The 27,948-nt window shown below is 36.3% G+C and overlaps 1 protein-coding gene across 2 annotated transcripts; it reads right to left on the bottom strand.

Annotated features, from left to right (window-relative positions):
* Window positions 1-27,374, bottom strand: LOC116556381 (caspase recruitment domain-containing protein 18-like). 2 transcript variants are annotated; one of them, XM_032285732.1, is made up of 4 exons: window positions 27,113-27,374; window positions 25,968-26,025; window positions 9,096-9,362; window positions 1-8,383 (listed from the first exon to the last, which is right to left on the bottom strand). In XM_032285732.1, the coding sequence occupies exons 1-4, from the start codon at window positions 27,245-27,247 to the stop codon at window positions 8,379-8,381; spliced, it is 465 nt and encodes a 154-aa protein (XP_032141623.1). In that variant the 5' UTR covers window positions 27,248-27,374; the 3' UTR covers window positions 1-8,378. The 2 variants fall into 2 exon arrangements, 1 of the variants encoding a protein (XP_032141623.1); XR_004270970.1 differs by lacking the exons at window positions 25,968-26,025; window positions 27,113-27,374 and adding an exon at window positions 10,023-13,936.
* Between the last annotated feature and the right edge of the window lie 574 nt (window positions 27,375-27,948).

Here is a 27,948-nt window from a genome sequence, read left to right as displayed (position 1 = left end):
TTTTTGCTTTTCCTTTTTCCTAAAATTTTTCCTAGGCAGTAACAATCTTATTTTCACCACTTCCTTTAGTTTCAGCGCTCATATCATAGAACGGTCTTTGTTGTAAAACAGGTCATAGGCTGCCTTGAATAATCAGAATCTTTCTGCCAAATTATAATGCCAATTTATGCTCTGACACTGCTTTTTCTACATGTTCTTCTTCATCATTTGGAGCTGGTTCAGAAGCACTCATCTCTGTCAAGTCGTCTTCAGTTAATTTCTCTGATGTGCAATTAGCTCTTGAATTTTTATAACGTCCATGTGGTAAAACTCTTCACATTTTTTTTTGCCATATCCACAATCTCTTTCAGCATTTTCTTGATTTACTTTTTCAAAAATTATACTGCAGTCATGAAAAACTTCTGGTCAGTTTTCTCTAGTAGAAATTTATTGGGCTCTTGCTCTTGTCTAGGTTGGCCTTAAACTCCTGGGCTCCCAAAATCCTCCCACCTTAGCCTCTTTAGTATCTGGGATCATATGCCCACACTACTGCACCCATAATCATGGCTTTTCCTATTTTAATGCCAATGGTGTCATCTTCAGTGGTGTAGCCCTTCCAGACTTTCATGATGTCGTCTTTACCAATGGTCTCTTGGCATTCGCAAATATTTCCATAGAGTAATGTGTGTAATGAGCATTAAAATTCCTTCTGACCTCCTGATTCAGAGGCTGAATTAGAGATATTGCAGTTGGGGGCAAGTAGACCACTTTGACCTTTTTTGTGTCGAACTCATGAGGTTTTGGGTAGCCAGGGGCATTGTCCAACATCGACAGAATCATAAAAGGCAGTCCCTTATTGGCAAAATATTTCCTGACTTCAGGGACAAAGCATCAATGAAATCAATAGACAAAAAAATATTCCTGTTGCCCGGGCATTCTTGTTGTACAACTAAAACACTGGCAGCTGGTGTTTACCCTTTCTGTTCAAGGCTCCGGGGTTAGTCGCTTTATATATAAGAGCAGTCCTGATGATAAACCCGACTGCATTCTCTCTAAGCTCGGGGGTTACTCGCTTTATATATAAGAACAGTCCTGATGATAAACCCTACTGCATTCTCTCAAAACAGTAGAATTAGCTTATCCTTTCCTGATTTAAATCCTGGTGCTTGCTTCTGTATCTTACTAATAAATGGCATTTTTGGCATCTTTTTTCTAGAATAGGACACTGTCATCTGTACTGAAAACCTGTTCAGGTAGTGTAGTTTCTCTTCAATGATTTTTTTAATAGTTTCTGAAAACTAATCTGCTGCCTCTTGTTAACCAAAAGCTGCATATCCTGATATCTAGACATTTTTTAAACGAAAGCACTCCAAAACTATCAAACTGTCTTTGGCCGTTATTAAAGTATCCAACCTTAGATCGTCCCCTTTTCTTTTACTTTAAGTTGTATACAATGACTTAACATTTTCTGGAATCATATTAGGGTCTATAAATACACCTTCTGTATAAAAATCCTGCAACCACATACAAGCTTCAGTTTCAATACAAGATTAAAAATTGAGCTCAGTGATATTGCAACAGGAATGGCTGTGAAAATACAGGAGTACATTATGCATGATTAATTTTATGCAGTTAGGATTCAACACTGCATCTGTACATCTGTTTATTTGTTTACATTTCTCTCAATTGCAAACGGTATTATATATTACCTAGGTGTGCATAAACTTTAACAAACTTTAGCTTTCTATAATAGATTTGTATATATTTTATAATATGATAGTAAGTGATAAAATAGACTTTTTAAATTTTTTGCATATTTTACATATCTAACTTAATTTTCCATATTTCTAGTGTAGATGGTTTGCGATTTTGTTCACATTATAGCAAATCTCCAAAAATTTTCCCAATATGTTTATTTGTTTTAAATACACATATAAGCCGACCAAGACATTTCAGATTCCTGCTGTTCATAGCTTGACACTAATTTATCTAGATTGCAAAAACTGAAATGAGAAGCTGAAACATTTGAGAGGGCTTCAGAGGTATGAAGGATGGAATGAGAAACTCTAAGATATATCAGATCAAATTACCAGAAAGATAGAAGAGAGAGAATACAAAAGAAAAAATATAAAGCAAATTTTTCAGAACTGGGGAAAAATATGTGTCCACTGATTGATTGAAGAAGCACAATGTATGCTTAATAGGATAAGTTTCAAAAATAATTGCTTTCTAACAGCCCTGTGAGTTGGGCATTGTTATGAGTTGAATTGTGTCCCATAAAAACATATTGAAGTCCTACCCCCACTGAGAAAAATCATTGTTATTACATGACACACCACTTCAGCCCGCCTGACTTTAGCGCTGCTCTGGTGGGGACCTCCCCTCATGTGGCTGTTGTCAGTCACACATCAAGCCACTATCCCTCAGGCTCTTTCTGCTTTGAAAATTGGAGATGTTCACCAAAGGATTGGGGCTGCTTACCTGTGCATATATGGGTCCAGAATTGTGGGAGTGGGAGAACCTGCTACTAGGGGCTAATTTCAGCCAATGAATGGCATTAGTCAGTTGATGAATGTCTCTAACTCCCCATCTTCTAATAAGGTAGAATCTTCATAATTGCAGAGGATCCCTAAGAAAGATTGAACCCCAGTTTTTCAGAGCAGTAATAAATTTATTAATGCAACTTTTTGGGAGATTGTCTTCCCTTCATCTCCTTCCCCACTCCCTCACTTCTGCTTCTTGGAAATACTTTCCAAATAATACCTACACTCAAGTTCCTGACTCCTCTTATTTCATAATCAACCAAACTATGTTATTATCATCATCATCATCACCACCATCATTGTTGCCATCATTATCCTTATCGAGCCCTTTAAGTATGAACAGAGCTATGGCTAGTTTTCAACATTTATCATGTCATGTAATTCTTACTACATTACAAAATTGATAGGATTAACTCTCCTCATGGATAAAACTCCGTAGCTATGTTAATTACACATATAATCACACATCTAATAACAAGTTTTGGGCAGAGATGAATTTGGATAGATTTGCATGCAAATCCAGATTAGTTATACTTCCTCCATTTTCTTTAAGCAGAGTGCTAGAATCATTTATTTTTAATAGCCTCTGCTTCTTAGTACAACCTTCCTATCTTAGGTTTTCTAGCCTTAATACTATGATCCTGAGATGACTTAAAAGTCTTATGTCTTAGCTTTTTCAACAGTGTCTATTCACTAGCTGAGGCCAAGCAAGCTAGTGAATAATGTCCATTTATATGTGTCTTGTCTGCCTAGTCACAGTGCGTACCTTTAGATTTGGGGGTTTTGTTTTGTTTTTGTCTTACAGCACTGTACATATTCCTCTGTGATTCTTATACTACTCTTTGAAGAGAATATTAAATGACAGGTAAACTGCAAATGGTAGGGATAATATATTTAGAATTATCTTCTGTAAGTGGAATGTGAGATACCATAGAGAGGAATGCATAAAATCATATAGAAATTATTGTAAATACTAAGATCCTCATTTGAGCTGCTTAAACATCTTTGCTTAGGTTCGCATATCGCATAGCTTCCTGTAGGTTTTATTCAAGTCTGTGTACTAACAAATCACAAAAACTGTCTAGGAAATTGCTTCCTTGGGATGGCAGTATTAAAAAAAATCCTTTCTCATACAGGCTTTATTAATGATTTCATCTGGGGCCAGCAAAGAAGTGTTTGCAGTCATTTTAGTGAGTTCTTCACACATGCATTTTCTTCTTTCACAGAATGGATTCTTTATGTTGCTACTAGTCATGAAAAAGAAGCAAATGTTGGTGTAATCATCCTCATATTTTCTGTTTTCTCTCAGCCTCCTTTCTTAGCCACCATAAACCCTACTGTTCCTCTTTCTCTGGCAAAATATGATTAGTAACATAACAGAAATTTTTTCATAAGAAAAAACAGCAGCATATATCCATGATGATTTCAAAAAAGTGGGTAAATGTATCTATTTTAAGCAAGAGGGGAAGATAAAATGATGTAACACTATATTGATTAACGAAAGGAAATTTAATAGCATTTGTTTCTCTCTCTCTCTCTCTCTCTCTCTCTCTCACACACACACACATAAACACACACTACTTCACTGTTATGCCTTCTCACAAATAGCCAAGGATAATTTCTTTTTCCTAAGAAGAATGCTAATTGAGCTCAACAAATCTTGAAAAGTAATAAACTGAAGTCGTTATCTAGCAGTAACCACTGGATTCAGTGAACAAGACTGAATGACAACAAGAAACTTGCAAATTCCTTATGTTTCCTGCACCAAAGAAACATAACAGTCACCCGATAGTAGTTTTGGATGATGATGACCTTTAACTTGTCCATAAAATCAGAAACAGTCCCAGTTTCTTGTGTTGGAAATATGGTATTGCAGCAAACTTGGAGTATCTACTAGATCTCTGACAGTCAAAGTTAGTCTTTACCCTGGCAGCATTAAAATTACATGTTACTCACTAGAAATACAAAATCTCAGGCTCCACCCAGACCTGCTAAATCTGAGTTGGCAGTTTAACAAGATCACCAGGTTTTTTTTTTTTTTTTTTAATATTAAGTTTCAGAACACTGCTTTGAATGCCTCAGCCAACTAATACCCTCTAAAATATCACAAGATACAAAAACAAAAATAGTTACCAAAAGCATTCCAAGGTTCTCGGCAGGTACGAAATGGTTTATCATGGAAGTTATGTCTTCAAAAGGTTCCAGAGTCACTGAATTTTGATTCAGCTGAAGTAGTTTACTCAGTAAAGCCCAATTGAACAAACGGTAAAATAGTGTTAAATTAGTGAATTCTTTCTTTTAATCTCAAGATTCCACTTACGCACTCTTCATGGATAATTTTATTTACCATTAAGATAGAGTATCAATTTGTTTCATATTTTCTTGGATTACAGCAAGAAATAGCAAAAATTGAACAGGATGGTAAATTTGACTGTAGTCCAGAAAGGCTGGATTGTTATTTCCTGCAGAAATGATAAAGAATAGATGGGTAAGGAATTGCAGGGAAACGTCATAGTGGTGTGTGGCAACATCCCCAGATGATGAGAAATGGTCAAAAAGTTTTGGCATAGATGGTGGTGGGTATTGTGCTTGAATCTCTGTGACTGGGTGATTGATGACAGATTTTAGATATTAACAAAAGATCACTTACTAATTGCCACTCTTAGTTGATTTTAGAACATACTTGTTAAGTGCCCTAGTAATTAAAAGTCTACTACAATATATGTATTATAATCATTAACTGTTGATGTCTGTAAATGAATTGTTGATTGACACCAGTGTATACATTTGAAAGGTTTTGACCACAGTGAGTTTAGATTGTTAGCTTACGAAATTGAAGCTGTGTCTGAACCTTAACTTAGTCCTTGAAGTAAGATTTTGAGTGTCTGGGTTCTGCATCCTGGAAAGATATTTTTATAGCACAACAATAAAACCAGTGAACATTAGATATACAAAAGGATACCTCATAATAATTTCAGATTGGATTCACTAAATATAATTGTGTACTCTGATGATCAAAGACCTGACTTTTCTGTAGTTGACCATTCCCTGAATTAAAGTCCAGTTATTACTACTGATAGATAATAATGTGTGTGGACTTGTTACCTCAGTAGGGATAAACAAATTACTATTTAAAAGTAATTCTCATTTTATTCCAGAAAATATCCTTGCTGCTTTTTTTTTTTTTTTTCTTTTTATTTTTTTTTTTTTTTTTTTGTCTAATGTCAGGAGGACACAAGAAAAAAAAGCAGCAGATAAATGTCATCATCACCATATCACTGATGGTGCATTAGGATTCAGTTTATCACAAATGGTATCTTTCATTCTGGTCATTTATGTAAGTTGCCAAAAGAGCTAATGATACCATGTTTAATTGCCTGTGAAATAATAAAAATATCCTGTTATGAATACTATTTCAATTTTGGGCATCTGAGCATTTATACCTAGTTCTTCATATTATCCTTGTACCTGAAAATAAAATGAGTGTTTCAGGTTCGAATTCTTTCATAGAAAAATAAATATTGCACCATGAACCAAGGTGAAGATAACTTGAGTTGAGAATTTTGGTGGAATTATAAGGAAAGAAGAGCTTTGTTAATTCCAAAGGATATCTAGCCATTTAGATATTCTGAGGATCATCCAAGTCACACCATCTCTTTATAGTGACCTTTACCTTGGTCACAGTTGAAGCTTTACCTTTAAATAAACTATCTAAACCCAAGACATTTTGACATTTATTACTTCATGTAATCCCTTCGATGATCACCAAATAGGGACTCTAAAATATCTTTCAGAGGAAACTCTTTGGAGATTTGGATCCCGAAGTTGTCTGCTCTCAATCTTCACCGACAACTCATCTTCTCAAAATGATTCTCTTGAAGCTTAAATTCCAAGCTTTTGTTCCTAAGACCTGACCTTTAAAACCTTTTCATTTATCTGACCACTGAGACATCCACTGCCGTAGATCTTGACCTCATAATCCATTTTTAAGCTGGATTCAGGTCTCTTTGCCATAACCTGAACTTTGATATTCTGATAGGTTCAAAGCACAATTCCCTATCTCAACTCAGAATGTTCTCTGAAGGGTCAATAAATGATTTTTTTTTTGTGATTATCAGTTACCTTTTCAAACCTTTATGTGAGAAATTTTTATTCTATGATTCTTTATGGAAAAGCACATTAGAGTTGCTCTATCTTTAGTTAGAGGAGGCTTTTTGTTCTCCTAATTAGATTCCAATTTCTTCATATCAGTTCTTAAACTTCAATTTCTATCCATTGAAAGAAGAAAACTCCATTCCTCAAAGATCCTAAAATTTATATAGCTCCACTTTATTGTGACCTTATCTTCTAGCATGTATGACTTAAATCGCCAATAACATTCTATGACCTACGCACCTCAATTTTCATTCTTAGATTTTTCAGCCTGCCTATTCTGAAAAATTAACTTACTTTTAAGTGTTACAATGGGAAAGTAGAACTTTCATTGGGAAGAACACTGGCATAGGAAAAATCATACTTAATTTCTAGCTTAAATATCTGGACCTCATTTTTTTCTAATTAAATTTACTATGGGGCCAGGCACGGTGGCTCACACCTGTAATCCAGGCACTTTGGGAGGCTGGGTTGGGCAGATCACGAGGTCAGGAGATTGAGACCATCCTGGCTGGCAGGGTAAAACCCCATCTACAAGGTGAAGTTTGGCTGCGGACACACAGCCAAACAGAATCACCCTCAAAATGTATCTTCTCAGATAAACTATCAGATTATCAATGAGGAGAACCCTAACGGCAATTACTTGTCTCTAAGAAACACTTCCTATCAGTGGAATATACCTCCTCTTTGGAGGAAAATACCAAACATTCTCATTTACTGTATTTGATGTCAACCTACAATGATTGTTTTTGCAATAATTTATGACTGACGAATTCAAAATTAAAGGAACCACATTGTTTTATTTTAGTTTTCTAAAGAGCTTGGAAAAAGTGCACAAACATAAAAAAGTTCAGGAAATTTTTTGGCCTTTGTTCCTGGAACCAAATCCTTTGCTACCACTTATGCCAGAAATTTTAGGAATTGGCATGTGCTAAGAAATTAGAAGACCTCCTGAGGCATCTAGAAGATAATGCTTCGTTATTTAACACCATGTACACAGGGAAAAGACAGCCTAAGCCTAATTATTAGCCAGTGTTTTGCTCTGAAGGGTGGAGAGCGATGGCATGTCATCACGCTGTCTTTACTCCACAAATCTCCATTCCTCGACTTTAAGTCATATCTTGTTGCACCCTGCCCATGTGGCACATAAAGCTATCAGTACTTTCATGAAAACATTTTTGTGAAAGCCTGACTTATGGCAATGGATTATTTGTCCATGGACTTTCTCTATTATTTTCCCAGAAAGGAAGTTTTGTTTATTATGTTGAGTAATTTTCACAGACCACGGCCTTAAAAAACTGGATGAGAACATTATGAAGAAGCAATGTTTAAAACTCTGAGTGGGGCCTTCATTTGTTTCCCATCACAGCAGACTCCCAGTGCCAAAAGCACCAAAGTGGGCTGTACAAGTCTCTACAGGATTGCAAAGAAACTGAACAAAAAGAAAAGGAAAGGGAGGGACTTTCTCAGTTACATTATAATCATCATGACCTTCTTTATTATTGAGGAATTATCCTTCGTTGGTATGGGAAGAGAAATAGCAAGAAGCAAGTCGTGTGAATGAGAGATTTAATCGAAACTGATGTCATTAATTGGCTTTGTGAGAAACACATTTGTGTTTTTTTGCTTTTTTATCTCTCACAATAATATATTTTCTCTGGAAAAGCTTCAGGAAGTGGCAGTAGTTCACCAGAGTTTCCATCTTCACTCTGGGGGGGAAAAAAGTGTTATTGGAGTGGGCCAGCTCTGATAACAAGAGCCTGCATCTGGGCTCTTAGGAGGTCTAGAAATAGAAGGGGATAGACTACAGACAATGGCCTGCAGACTAGACTCATGCAAGTAGGCCATATTACGCAAAAGAAAAGGCAAAGGCGATAACTATGAAAGAGAATCTATATGTAATTTCATGAGAAATAATTATTCAGTGCATATTCAATTTTATGTACGCACTCCATTTGTTCTTTGACAATTCCATCAACATTGTATATTCTGAAAAGTACTTAATAGGAAGATGAGGTAAGAGCAGGGTGGTAGTACAAAAAGAGCTTTTACCTTCTATATTAATAAATACATGGGCTTCTTAGGCTAAAGAAGGAGTGATGTTGTACATTGCTCCCCAGGACCAGTAAAGGATTCAGGATAAAAACATCTAAACTCTTTAAATGAACTGTAGTAATGAGCTACTGCCTACATAGAACTGGAGATGAGCTGTATGCCCCAGAGGATACTGAGAGAAAATGTACAAGGGACATAGAAGGGTAGAGACAAGGGACATAAACTAGAGCCACATATACAGGAATGGGGTCTGAGGCTGAGATAATAGGAAGCCTGTTATCAACTGGCAAGACAAGTGAATAAAATCGTAACTGAATTCAAGATACAGGGACTGTTTGGACATTAGGTTGAATCATTCCTCCTTACCTTTGTGCACACACATCTTTGAGGCAAGTGGAGGGTCTTCTTCACAGAGATGCTTGATAAATTTGCAGCAAGACTCTGGTCCTTTTCCAATAACAAGGTCAATCAAGGCTCGAGCTTTATCCATGACAGTGTCATTTTCATCTCTCACTTTGTTCGTATCTTCCTGGCTAATAACTCTATCTTCTAATCGGCAACCAAGCAAGGCATTTATTGTGCCTGCACCCACTGAACGGATAAAAATTCTTCTCTTTTCATGCAAGAGTTGGTCTGTTGGAAGCACGAAGATTTCTCAAATAATGAACATGACACAATTTTCCTCTCAATTCACCAACAGGAAAACAGTTTAAAACACAGAGCTCCACAAGTACATTTATTACAAGGACAAGTACAGTAATCCCAAGGAACGATCTTACAACTTTGCATTTACTTCATGTACTTCCTTCTGATTCTAGCGTTACCCACATATGCTCACTGAGTAACCTGGGAGACCTAATTTCATGATTTTTCTGCTAATCTTCTAAAAATGAGAGGTTGTTCTGCTCTGACACATCCCAATTTCTTGAATTTTGAAGGGAAATGGCAGTTTCTTGAATTTTGAAAGGAATTGACTGTTTCCTTTGAGAACAACAGCTGCTGATACCCATCCTGTGCCAATTCTCATCCTTAACTACATAATCTTTCAAATGCTGACAACGCTATCAAAATTATAGCAGATACCAGAAGGAGCCCAGATTCTTCCTGGCCTTTATCTTTTCCTTCAAAAATGCTGTGAAAGTCGGGGCATCTTCCCACCTTCCCTCTCCTTTCTCCTTTCCCTGTGCACCTCAAAGCTACTCACAAAAACCTTCACCAAGCCTAATGAGAAAGACAGTCCCTTCCCAAATAAATTCCTCCCTTGGACCTATTTTCTTACTACGGAAGACTCACCAGCCACGGCTCCTCACGCTGGTGCTTGCAATGCGTGTTACAGTTGCAACAACAGGCACATTCCTTTAAGTAGGGTGTTACACAGATAAATGAAATAATTACACCTATGCATGTGCATTTTTAATTATTTCCAAAGAAGCTGTTAGTTATTGTCATTTCCCAAGATATTTTTAAGTAATTGAACCTCAGGTTGTAGTATGAACTGTGATCATGAGAAAATTACTTTACCTTTCCTTGAAAGGCGAGAAACAAGAATAAAAGGGAAATGAGAAGGCACATGCAGAGTTAAACATATGCAGTAAACAATCTTTAATTCACTGAGATTTAAATAGAAAGTAAAGACAGAGTGTAGAGTGGTTTTGCCACCTAAATCAAGTACTAAGCATTTCCTTTTTAAAATTGTGGTAAGATAGACATAATACAAAATTTACCATCTTAACGATTTTACAGTATCCAGTCCAGTGGCATTAAGAACATTCACATTGCTGTGGAGCCATCAACACCATCCAACTACAATTCTTTTCATTTTGGGAAACTGAAACTCTACACTCATTAAACAGTAACTATTCTTTCCTTCAATCAGCCCCTGGCAACTACTGTCTGTCTTTATGAATTTGACTTCTCTAAATTATTCAGTATTAATTTTTTGGTGCCTGACTTATTTCACTTAGCATAATTTCCTCACTGTCTATTCATGTTGGGCATGGGTCACAATTTTCTTTCTTTCTGAAGTTGAATAATACTCCATTCTATGTATGTACCACATTTTAGTTTACCCATTCTTCATTGGACACAGGTTTCTTCCCTCTTTTTGCTATTGTGAATAACATTGCTATGAACATAGTGTAGAAATATGATTTTGAGATTCTGCTTTCAATTATTTTGAATAAATGTCCAGAAGTGGAATTGATAAATCATAGAGTAGTTCTATTTATTTATTATTATTATTATTATTTTGTGTGTGGAACCAGTATGCTGTTTTCCATAGCAGTCGCACTATTTTACATTCCCACATACAAAGCACAAGTGTTCCAATTTGTCCATGTTGTTGCCAATACATATCATTTTTCTATTCTTTTGATAATAGCCATCCTAATGCGTGTGAGATGGACTTGGCTTCTTAACTTCCTTTCATGTTTTTCACCTAAGCTCTAGGGTGTCTCCAGACACAGAAGTGGTGTATGCTCCTATGAAGCAGTTTTGCTGTTTGGAATAAAAGTGCTTTGTTATCTAGGGCTCTTTATCTTCAGATGGCACCATTATAAGTAACACTTTATAACAAAGATTAATGGCACAGACTCCAAAGCCAGAATGGTTGCATCCACATTTTAACTGCTGATCTCAGGAAACAAAATTAACCAAACCTTAATCTCCCCTTCTGCCAAATAGGGTTGGTGATAATTTATCTTGCAGTGTTATTGTGAGGATTTAATGAGCAAATATAAGCCATTAAAATAGCCCCTGGCATAAAGGAAGCACCTCAATTATTATTATATGTGTCCATGTAAAATTTGCTGTTCATCTCATAAATTCATTCAACATAAATATTCAGCATAGTTATTTACTGAGACCCAAGTCTATGTGCTATACATTATTATAGATGCTGGGAATGTAGTAATGACCAGACAAAATTTTCTACCCTATTAGAAGTTGTATTATAGTAGGAGAGACAAATATTGTATAATTTTGTATACAAAAAAGGTATACAAAATATTTTCAGAGTTCTTTAACAATTGAAAGATAATTATTTTCAGAAGATTTGAGGAAGCATCTTCACTAAAATACTTGTATTAGCTTATATATATGACATAAATTGATAAATATTTAATATCTGGGCAAGGTGCTATAGTTTAGGTGCTCATGAGCCCAGGAATACACCAAATGAGACGAAGTGGAGAGGGGAGTCTGTGCCTACCTGGTAAGGGTAACCCTCTTTGAAGGGACAGAGCTTCTCAGACTCAACTAGTTTTGCCTATGAAAATAAAAATTCAGTTTACTCTTTCATTTTGAGGATACTATATCTCTAATTTTAAAAATTCTTTCAGTACGTTTGCTATTGCTTTAGAACACTGGGAAAATTAAATAAGGCTTGACTATGGTTCACATTTCACCTGTAGCCTACCAATTTACTTTGTGCTTTCTTGGCAGATAATGGCATTTATTTTCTTGGGAGTGGGAACTTTTATCTTGGTAGCACATAGTCGAACATTGTGGAGATTTGAATCTTTGACTTCTTTGACACTATTTTTTGTCCCTACTTCTCCAACCTAGCTTATAGCAGGCTCTGTGTCCTCTTGCTTTAGGGAATATTTATGGCAGGAAAGAAATTAGAGATGGTCCGAAAGACACTGGAACCTGAAACAAGAAGACAACGAATAAAAAGAATGGAACATCACTGTGGAAATCACAGAGAGAATAATATTATCCTCGTTCTCTACTAGCCAGAAAAGCACATTATTCTATGGAAGTATAGCAGATGGTGCCTGACAATTGCTGAGGGCCAGATGATACCTCTAGAAAGCAAAACTGTAAGCATGAGGATTCCCAAACTCAGCTATGCTTCCCAGATCTCTAGAAGCTAAGCAGAGAACTCTTAGATATGCCACTCTACTGCTGGCTTCAAAATGAAAGTCCCAGTGATTAGAAGTTTGAATGGAAAAGGCAGGATTTTTTTTTCCTGTTTTTCTGAACATCCAAGTATATGTAAGTCTGTTAAGACTACAAGAATAGAGACCTCATAACGACCAAAATTGGAATTATCTACTACCTTATTTGTATAGGCACTTGATTTCAGAATGTAATTTGAATTGAGATATGATTATCATAAAATAAATAAATCACATGCTAAACAATAGGCAGTGTTTTAAATGATGAATGATGAGTTGAAAATTTAGATCGATGCTCATTTCAGATTTCTGGATTTGTGTTTGCTGCTGACAGTTCAGATTTGTCATTATGATAAGAGTACTTACTGCTTTTGTGGGAGTAGGCAGGAGTTATGACATGAAAGCATAAGTTCTCTAGTTGCCACCTTTACTTGTGTCATTTATAACTCTTTGAAGATACTCAATTTTCTATCATTCCTCTGTCTGTTCTTGGGTATCAACATTCTGGAACATATCTAGTGAATATACATTAGTGGGATCACTAATCAAAGTTAAGATTTATTTATTTTTTTAGAAGCCCCCCCGTCTTCCCAGATTTGGAGTAAAATCACCCCTTCAAGTGTACTTTGTTAGTTGTATGAGATGATGAATGACTTGGTTAAACTATCTAAGCCTCCATTTTCCCATTCAAACACTTTCCTCATCTGTATCATTACTATTACTAGATTTGTTGTGACTATATAAGATAATGTATGTGAAATCATTGCCTGGCTATATCTGAAAGTGACTGCTACTACATTAGCAATAGTCTTGAAGGAAGAATGTATCCTGGTACCTTATATTTTTTTTATAAAATGCTTCCAAATTTATATGCCCATTTTACAAAAAATACTAATTACCAGTGGTTTAGAGATGTAACTGGCACAAGGAGTCTCTCACTCAATCCTAGGCCCTGTGTGATATGCTACTTCTTGCTCATCATAGCACTGTGGTTGAATCTATGAAGAAAATCAGCTGGTAAAATAGGACTCAGTGCCTGCCCTTGGGGAATTTAAAATAATTTGGCACTGATAAGGCATAAGCACCGGAAAATATTGTATGACAGCACAGGAGACAATGGACTAAGATGCTACGAGGTATCAATGATGGGAGGATTGAATATAATCTGAAGCAATCGGGAAGATTTCACACAGGTTACATAAAATGTTTCAGACTCTGTAGGATGAAGGCATTTAAGTAAGCACTGAAAGTGGTTGCTAATTTGCTTATAGCTTGCCCTGTTTTAGGTAATATATCAAATGTTTTCTTTCTTTCCTTTTTTTTTTTTTTTTTTACTGATTCTTGCTTTCTTGCAAGCCTGGAGTGCAGTGGCCCGATCTCGGCTCACTGCAACCTCCACCTCCTGGGTTCAAGCAATTTTCCTGTCTCAGCCTCCTAAATAGCTGGGACTACTGGCGTGCGACACCCAGCTAATTTTTGTATTTTTAGTAGAGACAGGATTTCACCATGTTGACCAGGCTGGCCTGGATCTCTCGACCTCATGATCCACCGGCTTTGGCCTCCAAAAGTGCTTGCTGGGATTACAGCCAGTGCCAAGGAGCCTGGCTTTTTTTTTTTTTTTTTTCATGAGACAGAGTCTTGCTCTGTCGCCAGGATAGAGTGCAATGATACGATCTTGGCTCACTGTAAACTCTGCCTCCCAGGTTCAAGCCATTCTCCTGCCTCAGCCTCCCAAGTGGCTGAGGCTAAAGATGCAGCCGCCACCACACCCAGCTAATTTTTCATATTTTGATTAGATATGGGATTTCACCATGTTAGCCAGGATGGTCTTGATCTCCTGACCTCGTGATCCACCCACCCTGGCCTCCCAAAGTGATGGGATTACAGGCAAGAGCCATTGCACCCAGCCTGTTTTTTTTTTTTTTTTTTTTAAGTTAAGTTCTGGGATACATGTGCAGAACGTGCAGGTTTGTTACATAGGTATACATGTGACGTGGTGGTTTGCTGCACCCATTAACCCATCATCTACATTAGTTATTTCTCCTAATGCCATCCCTTCCCTAACACCCAACCCCCAACAAGCCCTAGTGTGTGACGTTCCCTTCCCTGTGTCCATGTGTTCTCATTGTTCAGCTCCCACTTATGAGGGAGACCATGCAGTGTTTGGTTTTCTGTTCTTCTGTTAGTTTGCTGAGAATGATGGTTTCCAGCTTCATCCATGTCCCTGCAAAGGACATGAACTAATTCTTTTTATGGCTGCATAGTATTCCATGGTGAATATGTGCCACATTTTCTTTATCCAATCTATCATTAATAGGCATTTGGGTTGGTTCCAAGTCTTTGCTATTGTGAACAGTGCCACAATAAACATACATGTGCAGGTACATTTACAGCAAGATAATTTATAATCGTCTGGGTATATACCCAGTAATATGATTGCTGGATCAAATGATATTTCTATTTCTAGATCATTGAGAAATTGCCACACTATCTTTCACAACAGTTGAACTAATTTACACTCCTACCAACAGTGTAAAAGCATTCCTATTTCTCCACATTCAACATCTGTTGTTTCCTGATTTTTTAATGATCACCATTCTAACTGGTGTGAGATTGTATCTCACTGGGGTTTTGATTTGCGTTTTTCTAATGACCAGTGATTATGAGGTTTTTTTCATATGCTTGTTCGCTGCATAAATGTCTTCTTTTGAGATGTGTCTGTTCATATACTTCACTCACTTTTTGACGGGGTTGTTTGTTTTATTCTTGTAAACTTGTTCTTTTTAGATTCTGGATATTAGCCTGTGTCAGATGGATAGATGCAAAAATTTTCTCCATTCTGTAGGTTGCCTGTTCACTCTAAGGATGGTTTACTTTGCTGTGCAGAAGCTCTCTAGTTTAATTAGATCCCATTTGTCTGTTTTGGTTTTTGCTGACATTGCTTTTGGTGTTTTAGTTTTGAAGTCTTTGCCCATGTCTATGTCCTGAATGATATTACTTAGGTTGTCTTCTAGGGTTTTCATGGTTTTAGGTCTTATTTTTAAGTCTTTAATCCACCTTGATGATGTTGGGAAAACTGGGTAGCCATATGCAGAAGCTGTAACTGGATCCTTTCCTTGCACAATACAGCAGGTTGTTTGACCAGCCTGGCAACACTAAGAAACAGCATTTGCATCCTAGGTTTGCAGATGAGAAAACTGACACTTCCAGAAAATGAACCTCTTATGCAAGATAATAAAGTCAGGGGAAGTGACAGATGTGATTTGATAACTTAAGTTGAAAGACCATAACTCTGTATCTGTACAAAGCAGAGCTGAGAGACCAGGACAATTCAGACACTGAGAATCATAGGAAAAAAATCAAGAGGAGGGAATCATGATAATGAAAAAAAGGACATAAAGTCTATTTATTTACTTATTTTAGATTCGGGGGTACATGTGCTTATTGTTACATGAGTGTTACATGAGTATTACATGTGTAATGGTGGAGACTGAGCTTCTAATGTATCATTGGGATATTGAACATTGTACCTAATAGGTAATTTTTTAACCCTCCCACCCTTTGCCATTTTATAATCCCCAGAGTCTATTATCTTCATCTTTATGTTCATATGTCCCCATTGTTTAGCTCTCAACCTCTATAGAAAACTCAAATAACTCAAAATAGAACTCTATAGATATCACAAAGAACTAAAAATAAAACCACCATTCCACTCAACAATTCCACTTCCACCCAAAGGAAAAGAAATCATTATATTAAAAAGACAGTTGCCACATATGTTTGTCCCTGCACTGTTCACAGTAGCAAAGCCGTGGAATCAGCCTAAGTACCCACCAACAGTTGACTGCATAAAGAAAATGATGTGATAAGTATACGTGTATATATGTATTTATGTATACACACACACACACACATACACACACTCACACACACAGAACATGGAATACTAAATACTATATAACAATAAAAAAGAATAAAGTCCATTTTTTTGCAGTAACATCAATGGAACTGGAGGTCATTATATTCAGTGAAGTAACTCAGATATAGAAAGTTAAATACCATGTGTTCTCACTTATAAATGGGACTTAAACAATGGGTACTATGGACATACAGAGTGGAGTGATGAAAAGTAGAGACTCCAAAAGATAAGAGAATGGGTGGAGGATGAGGTTTGAAAAAATACTTATTGAGTACAATTTCACTATTTAGGTGCTGGGTGCACTAAAACCCCAACTTCACCATGTTGAAGTATATTCGTGTAAGAAATATACAGTTGTACCCCTAGTATATAAAAGTAAAAATTAAAAAATCAAAAATAAAAAACCTGTGTTTAGATGTCTGGTGTTGGAGATATGAGGGAAAATAATTTAGGTGGATGACTAATTAATGTAATAAAGTTTATTTTAGAATAAAATTTTGAAACATGTTGACATGTAAGCAAACTAAAATATATCTATTGCACAAGATAATAAGTACTACAGGTATTGATCGACTTAAAACGACCTATGCAACTTATGACCATTCGACTTTACGACCACAATCGCTAGCCACGACTGCTCCGCGTCTGGCAGAGCAAACGTTGCCCAGCTGGGCGTACGACAGTGCAGGACAATAAACATATATGCTATAGCATATCATTATTAGTCATTTTCTTGCCTTTCTTACTAAAATGTGAGTGGTTTATATCCCTATATCTTTAACAATATTAGAACATACTAAGTTTAAATTATATTTGAACAAGATATCCAGATGACATCTTTTATGATGAATGCTACATATTTGTATCCCATGGAAAGTCACATAAAATTGTGATGATTTACTTTTCTATTTACAATGATAATAAATAAATACCTGGCAACTAGTCCTTTTTAACCCTAAGACTTAACATAGTTCATACTCTTCTGCTTTTCAAAACTCATCATATGCCGTGGTTTTTTACTTCAAATAGTAGACCACCGTGGTTCAGTGATCTGTGAATATTCACAGTTTTACACAAGGCTGCGCCTTTACCACAAGTTAAGGTGGCTTTTTAAAAATGAGATTTGACAATAATGTTTTCATAATAAGCATTCAGGTCAACCTTTACTACTGGTAATGCAGTGTTTTACTTAAACCTGACAAATGTAAAAATAAGAAACAAAATGGTGTAGAGATGATACAAATGGCATAAAATGAACAAAGAAAATTATGATATATAACAATAATGAAAGAAAATTATAATAAAATATGACTTAAAGATTTTTATAACATCATTTCTCAGTATTGTACGTACAGCCTACTCAACTTACGACCAAATTGTGTTACTACCGGTCTGTCGGGACCAATCGTGGTCGTAAGTCGAGCACTAGCTGTACTGGTGTCAAGAAAGTGAACTTGTGACTCTAAACTTATTATACTTATTTGGAATGATTTCAAGAAGAGAAAATTTAATTTGTCAGCTTAAGTACTTGAAAGAGCGACTCATCTAAATTTCTATGCATGAAATTTAAATTGCCTATGAGTTGCATTGCTCAGTGTTTGAATGTGGTACAATGACAGTACTGTCAATTTAAATGTCGGCTAAACCTTAGTGTACCTCAGGCTAACAACAGATGGATCCAAGTTAAAGGTAGATGCAGATAAGTCACTCACATAACTGGTTTCACCATAGTTAATACTATTTTCTGAAAGAGAGTCATCTGTAATGATGAATAACCTGCTCACGTGCTTCCTTGGGTTAGTACATATAAATCAATACCTACTATTAATACCTACTTGAAACTTGCTATACCAACAGTATTTAAATCTTTATCTCTTGCATTATAGAAAATATACTTCAATCTTCTTACCTTTCTTCATCTCTAATTCACTTTCCTGTGATATATTTTACACACACTAATGTAAACCCATTTTAGGTGTGAAGTTCAAAGTGCTTTGCTAAACATGCACATTACCAAAGTCTACTTATACAATATTTATATTATCTTAATAAGGCCATTTGCATGGTCAGTTAGAAAAAAACCTAAGCACAAGAAAACCACTGATATGATTACTAACTATCACCAGGGATTAGCTTTGCTAGTTCTTTATTTTCATATAAATGGGATCATCCAGTATGTATTGTGGGTGTAAGTGTTATGCCTTTCTTCTGCCTCCCTGCGCTGTCCCCTGGAATCCCTCTCAAGATAATTACAGGGCTCACACATGTTTATTTTCCAGGAATCAGTATCCCTCATTGTTAAGCATCTTGGAAACTGCTGCTTCATACATTTGGTCTGCTTTTATTTGTTTTAGACAAGAGTGTAAACCTAATCTCTGTTAAGCCTTCTTGACAGAAAGTAGGAGTCTCAGATCTCTAATTTTAACTATAAACTTTCACCTCAGGGTTCATGTACTGGAGACTAACCTTAAAGATATTCTTTCTTTCAATTCTCATCAAGACTTGCTTCTCTCTGTCCTCTGAGATACTAGTCTCAAGTTTTTGTTCCATAAAACCTTATTTCAGATTCTTTTTTAGCTCATTTCCCACTCCCTTATCTCTTCCATTGACCAGTAAATAGGTCTGCTTTTATGCCAACCAAATTTATACACAAATTGCCCTATTTCATCAGACTTTCAGTTTATGCACAAGCACATCTAACATAAAGCTTCTGTGTTCTCTTTCACAAAACCTGTTATTCTTTACTTTAGAAATTGGAGATAACTTATTTTTGAGTGTTGTGCTTTGTACCATTTATAATTCTTACTAGAATTTTCGTTATAAAAGCAGGGACTGATGGGGCGTGGTGGCTCAGCCTGTAATCCTACCACTTTGGGAGGCCGAGGCGGTGGATTGCCTGAGCTCAGGAGTTGATGGCCAGCCTGGGCAACATGGTGAAACCCCATCTCTACTAAAATACAAAAAATTAGCCGGATGTGGCAGCATGCGCCTGTAGTCCCTGCTATTCAGGAAGCAGAGGCATGAGAATTGCTTGAATACAGGATAGGAGGTTGCAGTGAGCAGAGATCATGCCATTGCACTCCAGCCTGGGTGACAGAGCAAGACTCTGTCCCCCCTCCCAAAAAAAAAAAAAAAAAAAAAAAGCATGGACTTTGTTTGTTTATTTTTTCTCCATTTTCTGGATTAGAAAGTTTCAGTTCTTTTTTATACAGTAACTTAGTAACTATTTATCAAAAAAAGTTTACACCAAATGTTTTCCACAATCTAAATATATAATTAACTATTATTCCACATCACAGGTTATCTTCATAGTGTTTTTTTCTCAGAGAAAAAATATTTATATCTCTTTTATCTCTGAAGTTTTAAATATTTCAATAAATATATTCAGCACATATTTACTTTCTTTGCTATCAGAACTTAGTGCTTGGGAATAATTAAAAAGCAAAATGTAGCAGAGTGTGAATAATATACGTAAAATATCTTTGTGTATCATTTATGTAAAATATGCAGGTGGCTTATCAAATACATTTGTTTTGGGTTGTATGAATAAATAAATGAATGTAATATATAATATGGGTCTTATTATTACAAATATTTCCACAAGGTGACAACATCAAGAATATATTTGGACTTACTTTACGAGTCGTGTGATTAAGAGCGACCCATTTGTACTTCTCCAGAAAACATTATCTTTGAATAAAGGAAATAATAAATCCTGAGCTATCACCTTCATCCTTTTTTTTTTAAAAAAAGTCCAAGATTATAAATAACTTTAGACAGATTTTTTAAAAAGTAGAAAAAATAAACGCTAATCTCTGTGTCTATATACAATGAGTAACATGATAGACTTAGATTACTGTAAAAGGCATATGCAAAGATGCATCACAGATAAGGGAATAGGGTTCTAGAACCACAGTTCTGTAGTTGAGAATGCAAGACTGTTTTCTTATATTTGATACTATACGTCATGTTTTCTAGAAAACATTCTTTCATTTGATCTTCAAAATTTGCTCAAGGCCAAACAGCTACAAAGTGATGGAGAAGCAAGTGAACCCACATTTGTGTTGTTGAATATTCTTCTATACTTTATCACAGATGCCTTTTCTGATAGCAGACCAGCCAGCAGGTGAGACTGAAGACACTTTACCTGAGTTAATACTGATTAGTTCATTTCCCGTAGCAGTCAGGAACAGAGACTACCTTTGCTAAGGGTGACTATGTCTTGGGGGTTTTTGGAGACCCCTTTTCTTTTCTTTTCTTTTCTTTTCTTTTCTTTTCTTTTCTTTTCTTTTCTTTTCTTTTTTTCTTTTCTTTTCTTCTTTTCTTTTCTTTTTTTTTCTTCTATCTCTCTTTTCTTTTTGAGACAGAGACTCACTCTGTCACCAGGCTGGAATGCAGTGGCACAATCTTGGCTCACTGCAACCTCTGCCTACAGGCTTCAAGTGATTCTCCTGCTCAGCCTCTTGAGTAGCTGGGACTACAGGCATGTGCCACCACACCCAGCTAATTTTTGTATTGTTAGTAGAGACAGGTTTTCCTCATGTCACCATCTTGGCCAGGATGGTCTCCATCTCTTGACCTCATCATCCACCCACCTTGGCTTCCCAAAGTGCTGGGATTACAAGTGTGAGTCACCACACTCGGCCTTTGTAGCCCTTTTCTTAGCACAAAAGGCAGCATGTTCTGAATTTGGAATGGTTCAAAGTTCTAAATAATATTGCCTTGTTTTTTTGGTTTACCTGAAATAGCTTAAAATTCAGAATCAAACTAACCTGAATTCATACCTGGCAAATACTACCAGTGTTTATTCAGGCAATGTATGGGATTTTTGTGAGCTTCAGCTTCCTTATCAATAAGAATGAGATAGTAAAGCTTATCTGGCACATTTGTGCTAAATATCAAATATGTCTATATGTATAGACAAAAATAATTACATAAATAATATATTAAATAAGAACAAACTTTTGCTTGAACATTTTAGAAATTCTGTCTGCTTTGTCCAGGCCTTGAACCCCAATGAACCTACTCTTCTCTCTACTTTACTATCTCCTTTAAAAAATTATATTAACTTGAATATGATGATTTGGGGAATTGGTTCTTTATATATAGTGCTATGTATGTGCACATTTCACTTTTTTACTCATTTAATACATATAATGATCACATGATGTGGATAATATTATTAATCCCATTTTACAGTTAAGAAAACTGAAACACAGAGCTTGAACACCTTCCCAATGTCACAAATCAAGGAATTGGTAGAGCGAGAATTCAAATCCAGGAGGCCCAGCTGCAGAATCTGGTTCTTTATCATTATTACAGGCCATCTCTCAGAACCTGGTTGTAGAAAAGATGACAGGACTCTGGCACATAGTAAGAGCTTAATATATTCTATTGATTATTAGAGTTAGATTAGTGTTATAATGTCTTATACAGCCCGGAAAGCAGGTGCTGTGCCACCTGTTTACCTTTGTACTTTTTATACTGCACCCTCCCAAGCGAGCTAGATAGCACAGACAAGTAATAGCTTCTTCATCTGATGAATATTGAGGCTGCATACTTGTCAAGGGATGAGACGTGTTAGAATGAGAATCTAGTTCTTCTGATCCCTGGGCCAGCTCTCTCTAGCATCACAAGCCACCTTTCTTGCAAGTATTCTGCCGAGTCCTCTGAGAAGACAAGGAAGGTAATATTGAGGGGAAAGGGAGATCTGCTTTCAAAAGGCTAAGTGTGGACTGAAGGACAAAAGCATAAACACAGGGAAAAATATATGACAACAAAAGAGAAATAAAAATCCTTTAAAGGGCAAGAGAATCTAAGAGTGCTATAAAAAGACTTCAGAAAAGCATGGATTTTCTGAAAATCACAGGTTCAACACAATCTCACAATATGATGTATGTGTTAAAGAAATTAATGTAATCTTTGTTTCAAAATAGAAATAAGCTTCCTAGATATGTGGAGGATCTTTTATTAAGGCATAAAATAATATTTAAAGAACAAATTTGAAAAACTGTTATACAGTCAGTTAAACAAAGGCAGCATGAAATATGTTGATGTGGAAAAGAACTAATTAGAATAGATATATTGGAGAAAATTATACAATAATCATTTAGTGGATGAAATATTTGGTTCCTTCATAAAGAAGTGTGAGAACAATAGAAAAAAAATGTAGAAGTATTTAGGTTATTTTTAAGCTATTTTTTTCATAGTAAAGAATACAGTATTTGTTTATATATTGAATATCCCATGCTGCAAAACATTTAAGAAAATATTCAGGTTAGCGATACAAGCTGGTCAATTATTAACAGCTCAGGATTGTAGCTCCCAGTGAAAGCACAGAGAATGAGTGGACACCACACTTCCAGACAAATTTTTGTTGCCCGCGGACCAGGAGATTCCCAGCGGACGAGCCCCACGGGTCACCAGTGCTACTCTTGTGGCTGGCGCCGCTGTTTTGCCGGCGCCCTGGTGCGGCGGTTCTCGGTGCAGAGTAAACGGGACTGGGTGCCCTTTTGGTCAGGCGTTTGGAGCTCAGGGAAGGCAGAGTCACCCATTTAGCTGACTGAAAACTGGACTGAAGAGGGAAGCCAGAACCGAGATTTCCCGGGCAGAAAAGCACCACGAATCCCATTGTCGCTGTTTCAGCCGGTGCAGTGGGTTGCTCAGATTCCAGCGCTGGGAATCAACAAGTTGGACGTCCACTCAGAGACCCAATTTGAAAGTCGGCAATTACAAAGATGACAGGAGGATAAATCCACAAAGATGGGAAGAAACCAGCGTCAAAAGGCTGAGAACACCCAAAATCAGAATGCCTCTCGCTCTACAGGGGATCACACTTCCTCATCAACAAGGGAACAAGGCCTGATGGAGAGGGAGATAGATCAATCAACAGAATTAGGCTTTAGAAGGTGGATAATAAGTAACTTCTGTGAGCTAAAAGAACACGTTCTAACGAAATGTAAAGAAACTAAGAATCTTGAAAAAAGGTTTGACGAAATGCTAACGAGAATAGACGATTTAGAGAGAAATATAAGTGAATTATTGGAGCTGAAAAACACAATACGAGAACTTCGTGAAGTATGCACAAGTTTTACCAGTCGAATTGATCAAGCAGAAGAAAGGATATCAGAGATCGAAGACCAACTTAATGAAATGAAACGAGAAGATGAGATTAGAGAAAAAAAGAGTAAAAAGGAATGAGCAAAGTCTCCAAGAAATATGGGACTATGAGAAAAGACCTAATTTACATTTGATAGGTGTACCTGAATGTGACGAAGAGAATGAATCCAAGCTGGAAAATATTCTTCAGGATATTATTCAGGAAAACTTTCCTAACCTAGTAAGATAGGACAATACTCAACTCCAGGTAATACAGAGAACATCACAAAGGTATTCCTCAAGAAGAGCAACACCAAGACACATAATCATTAGATTCACTAGGGTTGAAATAAGGGAGAAAATTTTAAGGGCAGCCAGAGAGAAAGATCAGGTTAACCACAAAGGGAAGCCTGTCAGACTCACAGCAGATCTCTCAGCAGAAACTCTACAAACTAGAAGAGAGTGGTTCAATATTCAACGCCTTAAAAAAAATAACTTTCAACCCAGAATCTCATATTCAGCCAAACTAAGCTTCATAAGTGATTGAAAAATAAAATTTTTTGCAAACAAGCAAGTACTCAGAGATTTCATCACCACCAGGCCTGCTTTATAAGAGCTTCTGAAAGAAGCACTACATACAGAAAGGAACGACCAGTACCAGTCATCCCAAAAACTTACCAAAATGTAAAGAATATCACCATAATGAAGAATCTGTATCAATTAACGGGCAAAACAGCCAGCTAGTATTAAATGACAATATTAAACTCACATATATCTATATTAATCCTAAATTTAAATGGATTAATTGTCCCAATCAAAAGACACAGTCAGGTAAATTGAATAAAAAGTCAAAACCCATCGGTACGCTGTATCCAGACCTATCCCACATGCACGGACACACAAAACTCAAAACAAAGGGATGGAGGAAGATTCACAGATTAAATGTAGAGCAAAACAAACAAAAAAAAAACAGGAGTTGTAATTTTCATCTCTGACATAATAGACTTTAATAGTAACAAAGACCTAAAAGAAACAAAGAAGGATATTACATAATGGTAAACGGATCAATGCAACAAGAAGAGCTAATAATCATAAATATATATGCACCCAATACAGGAATACCCAGATACATAAGACAAGTTCTTAATGACTTATAAAGACACTTAGATTCCAGCACAATAATAGCGGGAGACTTTAACACTACATTGTTAACATTAGACAGATCAACGAGATAGAAAATTAACAGGGATATCTATGACTTGAAATTAGACCAGTAACAAGTAAACTTAATAAATATTTACAGAATTCTCCACCCCAAATGCATAAAACATACATTTTTCTCAGTATCACATTACACCTATTCTAAAAGTGACCACACAATTGTAAGTTAATCATTTTTCAGCAATTGCATAGCATTTCATAGATTTAAATGAAATATTTAAATGAAATGTGGGAAGAAAATAAACAAATTGTTTATTTGTTATTTTCTTCCCATATTCCTTCCTGTCTCCATTGTTAAGCACAATTATTTGCATAAAAGAGGCCTTTAATACCTATTTTTAGATTGCATTCTACCCTGGGCAATAGAGCAAGGTTCCTGTTCTCTCTCCCCTTTTCTCTTCTTCTTTTTTTCTCTCTTTCATAAAAAAAAAAAGAGAGAAAATATTCATGAGATAACCAACCTTAATAAATTCAGTAAATATCTGAAACTGATAAATAATTTGCATTCCTACCCTCTAAATTGCTTTCAGATAGAAGTTTATTTTAAGAGGGCACTATAAAAATAAATATTCTTTAATAAAATAATAGAAGTAAAAATGGAGAGATGGTTCCAAATTTGAGAAAAGCCTGCATAAAACTTGGCCATGGCTTGAATACTGAAGGTACATGAGAAGAAATGGTTCCATATGTGTTTCAAGTTCCTGGTCTGAACAACTGGTGGTGGTAGCACCAATACCCAACTTAGAAAAAACTGGAAGAGAATCAGCATGGGGAAGAATGGCATGCTCAGCTCTGAAATTTTTTAGATAAGGGTGTCTCTGGGAGCTGTGAAGGAATATTTCAGTAGGCTTAAATAATAAATTTGGTACTTATTTGGGTAATCAGGATTTGAGACACAAATTCAGAATTTTTAATATAAACATGGATAGTGAAGCTGTGGGACAGTTTCTACAAAATCAGAATAGATGATGAAAAGAAAATCATATAATCAATCCTTGAAAATTCTCCTTGGATTTTCATGGGTAAAAATCCATATTTACCCATGGTTCATCCTACAAAATTAGTGTCAAGGAAGATGGAGGGTCAAAGAGTGCTCTTTACCTGGAAGTAAGTACTTCTTGAGAATCTTGCATATTAAGGTTATGTCCAGATATTTGACCTATGAAAAGATAAAGGATATTGAAATAATCACTTATCATCTCTGGAAAACTTTACCCCAATGTACAAAATGCTTCCCACTAAAAATATCTCCTGTAACACTGACTGACTGACATTAAATAATGTTCAAGATGTTCTTTAATTTAGAGAGTGGTAAGAGGTATAAAATGGAAGAAACAGCAATAAAAAAAGGTTTTTATTACGTATAGATGAAACAGAAACATCTGCAATGTCTGCTTAGACAGGCATAAACTTTTTTCCCTAACCCTTAGAAAAAAAAGGTTTTTACTTTCAAAGAACGTCTCCCTCCGAACTGTCTTTAGGAAGTTCCACTGAGATCAGTGACTGTGAGTCCACAAGAACTCTCAACCTCACCATGTGGTAGGTCTAAGTGGTCATGAAATTTGGTCAGCTCAGTTCCTGAGCACTGTATCGGGTCTGAAGAGGGCTGCAAGTGGAGGCAGTCCAGGCCTCACAGCATGAACTGCAACCTGGTAACAGGCAAGCAGGTGATCTTATGAAAAAAAAAATATAAGGAGGCAACTGGAGGAACGAACCCACTAGAAAACTATTTTTCTATACATTCAATATGTTCTCTGAGGGTATCACCATCACTGAACCTCATATATTGTATTCTTTTTGGAGGGGAAAATTTTGGAGAAAAGTTATAAAAAGTATTTGATTACAAACCTTAAAACTTCATGTGGCTTTACAACTACTTAAGTGCTTAGGGACCGCTTTCACTAAAAAAATAAATAAATAAATCCACAAACAAATATTATGCCTTGACAGGAACACTGGAACATACAGTGTAAAGCTTTTCAGATAGTTCTCATGAGCTTCAGTAAATGAACTACAACATACTCAGAACAGGAAATGAGCTTTAATCAGAAGGGGGCCACTGAGGATGAAGAAATAGAATCCAAGGAGAGTGAAGGGACAGGCAATAGGGGCCCTGTTACAGAAATATGGCCCTGAAGCCAGAGATAAGAAAGTTTTCTGCAACTTAACATGACTAGTAAAGACATAACATGGTAGGCACGTTGATAAGCGCTATGTTCACTTGAGTGTGAGTCACTGATCCTTACCTGCTGAGAGTCCCAGCTTCTCTGCCAGACGACAATCTTCTTTGCAAATATATGTGATGAAAATTTGGCATGCCAGAGCCCCCTTCCGAATAACAGAGTCAAGCAAAGCTCGGGACTTATCCATAGATGTAGCATTTTCACATTTTACTATCTCCACCTCTTCCTGTTTCAGCACCCTTTTCTCTAATAATTCATTCAGTAAGCCATTTAATGTATCTGCATCTGCTGAACGGATAAACAGCTTCCTCTTTTCCTTCAGGATCTTGTCTGTTTGGATCACAAGGATTTCTCACATCATGGAAAAGTCCTCATATTCCTCTCATGTCATCAACAGAAAGTGGCCTCTTTTAGATTTCATCAGGAAAATGTCCCCCTCCTCACAGTTGGTTAATCCCTCTTCTTACTATATAGCTGTCCTACTTGTTTTCCTCAGTAGTCCCCATACAAGTGCATGGAGTGGCCTGAAGACTGAGTTTACCATTTCCAGGTTAGTCTCTGGAAAGCAGAGACCATCGTTTTGTGTCCCATGTTTAACTCTAAATAATAAAGTAATGAAATAGAAATAGCCCATTTCCTTTAGGAACAAGAGTTGCTACTACTCTTCCTGTGCCAATTCTGTACCCTGTGTTACACTTACAATATGTAAGAGTTTAATTAAGATTGCAAAATGACAGCAGGCAACCACTAGAACCTCAGTTCCTTTCTGGGCTTGTTTTTCCTTTCTAAAGGCTGCAAGAATCTTCTAGTTCCTTCTCTCCTCCCTGTCCTCCCTCTCCCTCACTTCGGCTCACCTAAACTTCCACAGATACTAATTATGGCTTCCAAAAGAACCAGCC

Source organism: Sapajus apella, unplaced genomic scaffold (assembly GCF_009761245.1).
Source record: "Sapajus apella isolate SASKATOON/1434 unplaced genomic scaffold, GSC_monkey_1.0 scaffold16, whole genome shotgun sequence".
Lineage (NCBI taxonomy): Eukaryota > Metazoa > Chordata > Mammalia > Primates > Cebidae > Sapajus > Sapajus apella.
Note: the sequence above shows the minus strand (reverse complement) of the source record. Positions and strands in the feature narration are given on the sequence as shown.

Bases quoted from the DNA above. Each gene is read 5' to 3' on its own strand.
- LOC116556381 (XM_032285732.1), bottom strand. From the start codon at position 27,247: ATGCTACATCTATGGATAAGTCCCGAGCTTTGCTTGACTCTGTTATTC. The intron at 26,026-27,112 runs GTAAGGATCAGT...ATCTTTTCATAG, and splicing joins GAAGCTGGGACTCTCAGCAG to GTCAAATATCTGGACATAAC. The intron at 9,363-25,967 runs GTAAAGAGCACT...TGCTTCCAACAG, and splicing joins CAAGAAGTACTTACTTCCAG to ACCAACTCTTGCATGAAAAG.